General features: G+C 52.6%; 1 protein-coding gene across 1 annotated transcript; it reads right to left on the bottom strand.

The window, feature by feature from the left end:
* Positions 1-1,665: 1,665 nt before the first annotated feature.
* LOC138118732 (galanin receptor type 1-like) lies at positions 1,666-2,994 on the bottom strand. The gene has a single exon (XM_069029910.1). It carries the CDS (start codon positions 2,992-2,994, stop codon positions 1,666-1,668), a length of 1,329 nt encoding a protein of 442 aa, XP_068886011.1.
* Between the last annotated feature and the right edge of the window lie 5,180 nt (positions 2,995-8,174).

Here is an 8,174-nt window from a genome sequence, read left to right as displayed (position 1 = left end):
CATAAATCTGGGTGGTTGTAATGTCTTCTTCGTTCATATAAAAAGAATACAAATTGTGGATGACACTGCCTGGTAAGGAGAAATCTTTCACTTCCCAGGCAGATCGTTGTTAACATTAAGTGCTATTGAGTGATCATTACAAGGGTTAGGTTGAACTGCTATTTTCTCGTCTCTATTTTTTTGACAACAAAAGGCCCCCTGGAAGGCAGCAGGATATTATATGAAACATGGATTTCCTTAAACATCCTTCCCTTGTTCAGTAATAATAATAATTTAAAAAGCCCCCAGTCATCAGAAGCCTGAGTTCCTTTAAATTCAAAATCCTCTTGCAGGGACACTGCAGTGTTCAGTCTGGACTTTGCTAAGAGGACAGACTGGCTGTGCCAGGTGCTGGGGCACAAGTAGCTGGGCAGGAGCTCTTCTGGCACCAGGAGATGGTGCACATCCCCTCACTCCTGGCATCGGCCAGGGAAGGGGTTCATCCCTTGTATCATTCCAGCCTTTTGGATCTTTGTTGTACATTTTTTCCCTCCAACCTGTTGCCTGGTCTGTTGTGTTTTCTCTTAGATCTTGGGGAGAAAGGTCTCCTTTATGCATACAGATCCAGTGCTCAGAACAACAGAATGCTTAAGCTTTACTGGAGTCTTTCAATGCTAACATAATAAAAGTACACAATTTATTTATCAAAGTCTCCTTTAAAGGAGAAGATGGATACAGAAACAGGTTTTAACCTACTTGTGATGCTCAGGAAAAGCAAGCACTTTGATTCACTCCCTCCCAGACAAATAGCATTGCATTAGTTGTTTCTGATTTTATTAACTATAAACCACTTTCTATTTTTATTTTCACATGCCATTGACTTTGTTTGATACAGACACAGCTGAACAAGGCTGGTTTTTCAAGTGCAAATCATGTTAACAGATGCCCAGTTCTTTCCACTCCACACGCAGGAACACTGCTGTAAGAAAGAGAGCTGATGCCCCAAAAAATATTTTCCTGTTGCATTTCCTAAATCATGGCTGAAGCCCCATTATCCCTTCTGAATTCCCAAATGTGGAATGGGGATGGTTGTTTTAGTACTTCTGGCATGGTCTCTTCACATAAGGAGAATTTATTTGCAGGGAGGAGTGAAACAATACGAGCAGACAATGAAATCTCAAGTGGTGAAGTGTGTGAAATTCTCCATTTACTATTAGTTTTTATGATGCTGTTTCCAGCTTTTCTTCACTGCTCGCAACTACAACTGATGGATTTGGAGTAGAGAGTGCCTCTTATCGCTGCTCTTCATCAGCAAGTGTGAGCAGCAGCAAGCAGTCAAATCGTTGCTGTATCCAAACAGCATCTCTGCATCCAGGGATGGAGCTGCAGGGAGAGCTCACTCGCTGGGAACTTGATCTGTCTAATTATGTGACTGTTGACTGGGCAACGGGCTGCACATCCAGTTGTCCCCAGTAAAAATAAATTTGTCTTAAAATTTCATCTGAGTTAAAATACATCATCTTTTTATCTCATTACCTGTTTCTTTCCCTGTCACAGCATTTTTGAACATTTGTATCAAGAGTTATTAGAAGAAAGCTCTTTTCCATCATTAAAATACCGGGTTCAGAAAGATCTCTAGAGTCCTTAAATGCAGATGAGGGTATGAGTGGCACTTCCTGAGCAGAATTACAAGGAAGTGTTCTCACTGGAGACAGTGTTCAGAGGTGGATGCTGGCAGGAGTTCAAGTGTCCACACTGTTTCTTATGGCCATGATTTCCCTGACATCTCCTGCCCATGGATGGGGTGGTGGAGGGTCCTTTCTTTGCAGGGTCCACTGAACTCGGGTAAGAGAGCAGCTCTGGGACTGAGGAATGGGTTGTCCCTTCAGAAAGAGAGAAGTTAAAGAGAGAGACCATCCTTTGGTGGTATTTGCTCTTCATTTCCTTGGCTGATCTGTAGAGGTTCCCAACAAAGCAATAGCATATGGGGTTGAGGCTGGAATTGGTGAGGCCAAGCCACTGGGCAAAAGGTCTGAGCTGCAGGATCCAAGGAGAAGGAGTCACATCCTGCAAAGATTTGGGGATGTTGAAATCAATCCAGATGTCCATCAGGTAGACGGGCAGCCAAGAGATGGCAAACAGCAGGACCAGGGCCACCACCATCTGTGCCACCTTCCTGCGGACCTTCAGCCTGGAGGCCGGCAGGGATCGGTTCAGGGCAGAGCTCTCCTTCAGCTGGCTGCTGCGGCTCCACAGCCGGCGCACCGTGAGGAAGCAGATGACCATGTTGAACAGGACGGGCAGGCAGTACAGGGCACAGAAGAGCAGGAAATTGTAGGCTTGCTTGAGCCTCTCCTGAGGCCAAATCTCCCTGCAGATGGAAAACACCAGGGGCAAGCCCTCCACCACCCCGATCTCATCCCGTTTGTTCATGAAGATGAGAGGCATGCATATCCCTGAGGACAACAACCACACCACCAGGATGGTGCTGAGGATCCTCTTCTGGGTGAAGAAAGACCGGGCGTTGAGCGGGTTGTGCACGCTGTAGTAGCGGTTCACACTGATCACGGTCAGGCTGAGGACGCTGGCAGAGACAGAAACAGCCTGGATGAAGGGCACTGCCCGGCAGAGGAAGTCCCCGTACACCCAGGCTTTGTAGATGAGGTTGCCCACAGTGATGGGCATGCAGATGCACACTACCATGAGGTCACACACGGCCAGGTTGATGAGGAGGCTGCGGGTGGCACTCAGGCTGGACACCCGACTCCGGCGCTTGCGGGTCAGCACCCTGATGGACATGATGTTGCCCACGAAGCCCACCACAAAGGACACCAAGTACATCACTGTGAGGCTGATGGTTACAGGCTCCTTCGCAAAGAGGAAGAGCATCTTCTCCAGCTCTTCCCACCCCAGCTCCTGACTGCCGTTCCAGAGCCCGCCTTGGGTCTGGTTCTCCTCCTGCCAGAGCTGCAGAGGGTCAGGGGGGGCCCCAGGTTCTGGAGGGGAGGAATCCATGCCTGAGTCCTCCCCTCGGGCAATCTGGGCTAACGGGGCAGAGCCTGCTGCGCTGCTTCCAGTGCACCGGACATGGCGAGCTGGGATCAGCCCCGCCTGCAAGAGAGGGTGTGGAGAGAAGGGGTCAGCGGGGGCTCGGGGCAGCGATCGCCCTTCACAGGGAGCTGCCGGGCCAGCAGCAGCTTATCCGCAACTTAGTTGAGAAGCGGCCGTAGCGCGGGGCGGCCGGGCTGGGCAGCGCGGTACCGGCACCGGCACCGGCACCGGTCCGGCAGCGGCGGCGGGGCCGGCGGGAGCCCCTGCCCGGCCGCGGAGAGACGGCGCCTCCGCTGGGAGGACGGGGAAGGAGCCCCGGACCCCTGCAGCCCTCGGTCCCTCACTCCCTTCTTCCCCCGAAAGTTGCGTGTCCCGCGGCCGAGCTGCCGGACCCCTGTCCCGGGCTGCCCCGAGACCCCCGGTCCCCCCCGGTTCCCCGTCTCTCCCGCGGTCCCGCGGCGCGGCGGCACTCACCGGGCGGAGGGCGGGCAGCTCCGGCCGGGGTCCTCCCGCCGGCAGCTCTGCCGTGGATGTGTGCGTGTGTACGTCCGTGTGTCCCCGTGTCCGTGTGTCCGTGTGTCCGTGCGTGTGTGCGGCGGCAGCGCCCGACCCGCTGCCACACGCGCGTGCTCGCACCCACCGCACCGCCAGCCCGGCGCACTCCCCGCGGCGCGCACACGCTGCACACCCCGCACAGAACCCCGCACACACCCCCGCGCACCCCGCACACAGCCCCGCACACCTTGCACGCCCCGCACACCCACAAAGCCACACACACACAGAGCCCCGTTCTGAGACCCCCGCGCACTCACACACGCGGACCCCGACAGACCCTACACACGCCCCTGAGCGCACACGCACCTCTGTAGACCCGCACACTCTGTGCACGCCCCCCTTGCACACACTCGGCTGCACGCACCTTCCTACAGGTGCCCTGCGCACCCGCAGGCACCCTGAGCATCCATGGCCCCGCTCCCTCCTTACCCCCACCCCCCGCACCCACTCCCGCACCTCTGCGTGGCCGCGCCCTCTTTGCACCCCCAGTCCCTTCCCGTGCACCCCTCCCCGCACACGCAGGTGCGGCTCAACCCCCGCAGCCCCTTCGCACCCCAAGAACACGCACACGCACCCACCACCCTCCCCCCGCAAAGGATTCCCCCGCCCCTCCGCCGGCAGCGCTGGCTGGGGCCATCCGGGGCCCGGCCCGGGATAGACTAAGCTGGGACCAGCCGAGCCGAGCCGAGCCGAGCCCCTGCCCGGGCCGGGCCGGGCCGGGATGGACTGAGCCGAGCCGAACCGTGCCAGCCGCCCCTCCCTCCTGGAGCCAAGAGCCCGGCCCGGCCGCGGTGCTGAAGGGACAGCTCCGCCCGGAACGGGCAGGGACCGGGCAGGGACCGGGCAGGGGCTGGTACGGTCTTGGACTGTTCCTGATGGTCTCCTCCTCCTCCTCCTCCTCTCCCGGGGTCCCTGGGTTCAGCTGTAGCAGAGCGGGGAGGGGCCCGGGCGCTTCACTTTAACATCCCCCACCATCCTGAGGTTCTTGCGGATCTCGGCACGCTGAGGGTTAACACCACCACAGGTGTGACGGGAGCTCACCCGAACGAGGAGCGCTGCACAAAGAAACCCAACTTCTGGTCTCTTTTATTAAACTGAAGGAATGGGGAAAAGGAATGGTCACGGAAAAAGTCGCTTGAAAAGTTGAAGGGCTTGGCTGGGGAGCAAGGTTGGTTTGTAAAATGGAACTTTTGACTGGAGGTGCTCAGAGGATGCCAGTGAATCACAGGGGAAAATGTTTGATGAGGGGAATTGGTACCTCTGCCTGAGTTGTTTAGTTTTTATTCTCTTTGCCTTCTCTGACGGAGAGCAAAGTAACGAAGTGGAGGCTGTTTGCCACTGAATGGTGCGTGCCCTTGATTTCACTGGGAAATTCCCCATCCTCTTTATTCTATGCATGTGAAAGAATAAAGTAAATATTTTTGGTCAGCCTTACGTGAAATGAAAGAAAGATCAGTAGTGGAGCTAGACTGGGAGGGGGGGTGGCAGGCAAATGTGACCAGCCTGCAAACCTCTCCTGTGTGAGAATGCATTTGCTTTAAGCATGTAACTGCTCATTCTCCTATAGTTTTGTGTATGTGTATTTATAGGGCTTCAGAGACAAACAACTTCCACGGATTAATTGCAGAGTGTTGCCCAGAGCACAAGGTACACATTATTCCATGCAGTGAAATGCACGGATACTCCCATGGATACCTAAAATCGGCTTCAGTTTCACAGCTGTTCCATGAGCAAGTAGATCTGTTGCAATGAGGCAACTACAGGGACCAGCCTCGGAGCTGGCAATTGGAAATCTCCACGTGCCCGAGCCCTTGCCAGCCCCTGACAGCCTCCCTATGGCAGACCTGCCATTACACACGGAAAACACAGGATGGAGGTGTTTAAGTCAACATTTTTAGTAGGGTATTAACAGAATACAAGGGAAGAGAGTGCAGAAATGTGCCTGGGGTTGTTTTGTTCAGGTAGTTGCCTTCCAAATATTCAAGCTAATAAATACATTTAACTTCTTTTTTTTCTCCTCGGTGTACTTTATTTGTGCATGATTTACTGCTGAGGAACCTTTAGGACTTCAGGACTAAATTGCTAAGTTAATCAATGGTTTGATATAATGAGAATGAATCTGCTTTTGCATCCGTTGACACAACTCACAAGTGCCAAGTCATCTCTAGCAGCAAATGACGAATCCATACGCTGTGTACAGCTGACAGAGAGGACAGGGCATTGATTATAATGAGTTCATTGATTCTAACAAGTTCAAAGTGCCCAGATAAGTCAAGATGGGGAATATCCAACTGAAAGAAATGCTGTACCCTTTGCACATTGGTTTGCCTCTTACAGAACAGATTTGAAGTGGAAGCTAAATAAAGTCCACTGGAGACAGGAGCCATCCTTCAGCAGCAAGGGCAAGGGGCTGGGCTGTGATCATACAGCAAAGCGCATCAGAAATAACCCACCAGTCTCACTGGAGTTACAGCTGTGAACAACTGACCTGAGAGGAGTGAGTCAGCCACTTTGGGGCTTTGCCAGAATCTCAAAAAACCTCACATTTCCCATGCCAGCTACATGTGCCCAAACCTGCCCTGCCCACTGCGCATCAGAGTCCCGGGCCAGGGTAAATTTAGCCTCGCAGCCTCAGCACAACCTCCCTGCTCCCACTGCAGCAAGAGCTGGGTGTCACACAGAGCCGCAGTGATGCTCTGCCTGTCCCAACAATGGGTGTAAATTCAGGAAACCCTGAGGGTTTTCCAGCTTGTGCTGGACCTTGAGAGTGTGAAGGTAGAGCAAATCCTCTGGTTGTGCATCTACTTACAGCAACTCATGTGCTCTCCCTACTCAAACTTTTCTCCCTGGTACCCAGGCTCTCTGCCAGGATTTGGGGAATACACAGCCCTGTGTGGCTCCCAACGCACCCACATCCCTGACCCCTGTGTGATGCCTGGCACCCGACCAAAGGGCTCTTGGCTCTCTTGGCTTTCTCCCAGTGCACATCCCGACATGCCTGATGTGTCTCAGCGGGCACAGTTTGAGGTAAAGGCCTGTTGCGAGGCTGTAGCTGCTCTCTCCTCCTGTGCTTGCCCAGCAGGTAGGTGGGTTGGGTTCTGCTCACTTCACACAGATGAAACAGCATTAGGGCCTGTCTCAGCCAAGCAGGGCTGGATTGGTGCTACCGGGACAGACTGCCAACAGTGCTGCTTGTGTTAGGTGAGCTAGCAGCACGTTCCAGGCTGTTAGGGGTGAGCACTGGCGAAATTGTTTCCCACCTGCTTTTGCCAGGAGGTGCTGTTTAGACTGCCCTTGGAAAGCACTGGGTAAAACCCACCTTCATTGCCACTTACCCCTTCTGCCCCTCACTCTTTTTGACCGATGGCAGGGACACAGGAGAACCTGGGGGACACAGGAGAGCCCCCCAGCCCTCACATCTGCTCCTGTGCTGTGCACGCTCCTTCCCCCTCCCAGGACCCTGTTGGGCTGTTGTGTGTGAGCATTTCTAACGCTGAGATAACCACAAGTGATACTGAATCCTGCCTCTCTTGCCATCAGCAGAGAGTAACAACATCACCGTGTGTTAACTCACACTGGATAAAAAAAAAATACCTGCTCTTCTCTGGGACATTTCCTTACAAATCTCTAACCCAGCAGCAAAACTCCCCAAATCCTCTGTGCCATCGGCCCGGGGATCTCTGAGCCGGCTTTGCCGCTCCCTCTGCTGGTGACTGCTTCGTCCCCGTGCCGGCGCTGCTCCAGCACCGCAGTTTTGGGGCGGACACGAGCTATTTCTGGCCCCATGATCCAGCTCCTCATCACGGCTCCCGTGTTACATTCACAGATGTCAGCGCTTTGATGCTGCTGTGAATCCAGGAGAAAATAAGAGGCCAACGCTGCTCACAATCAAAGGCAATACAAAGGAGATGCCAAGTGCACTTCAGATTCTTTGAAAATAAAACAGCGAAGCAAACGAAAAACATCTGGGAATTGATGTTTGTTACTTGTAATTACTTCCATGAGAGTGAAAATCTTTGTTCTCCCACCAGTCTTCCCTCAATCAAAAATTGAAACATTTAAACTATTGCCAGTGTCCTTTTGAGGATTTTAAGTGGAGAATGGGTACATTTTTATGTCTGAGAATATTCAGTGGTCAGTTTTCATAAACAGATATGTGCCAAATTTCATATCTTCTGTCCTTTTCATTGGGCGCCTTTTAGATTGAGTGCTCCGGAAATGTAGTGGCTGAAAGAAAATGATAATTTTGAACAGAATAATTTGTCTAATACAGTGTTCACCCGCTCAAGAACAATGAAACACCATTTTGGCATTGGAGTGATTGAAAAATCTGTCTTTCAGATGTCTTTGCCTGTGGTTTGTGCAGAAATTCAGACAAGTAGCAGGTTGGGAATACAAGGCTTAAACCTGCTCCTGCAGAGCCCCTGTTTAAACCCTCAGCCACACCAAGTGAGCTTGACCCTCTCTCACTGAATGGAAGACCCTAAATGGATGTGTAACGAGTAAAAAGTGAGTGTTTTAAGGATAAATCAGTGCTTTAGATCCCTAAATCACTGCACACATTTACAGAGAAGATTTTGAAGTGAAAA

Source organism: Aphelocoma coerulescens, chromosome 14 (assembly GCF_041296385.1).
Source record: "Aphelocoma coerulescens isolate FSJ_1873_10779 chromosome 14, UR_Acoe_1.0, whole genome shotgun sequence".
Taxonomy (NCBI): domain Eukaryota; kingdom Metazoa; phylum Chordata; class Aves; order Passeriformes; family Corvidae; genus Aphelocoma; species Aphelocoma coerulescens.
The sequence above is the reverse complement of the archived record's forward strand: the minus strand, read 5'-3'. Positions and strand labels throughout refer to the sequence as shown.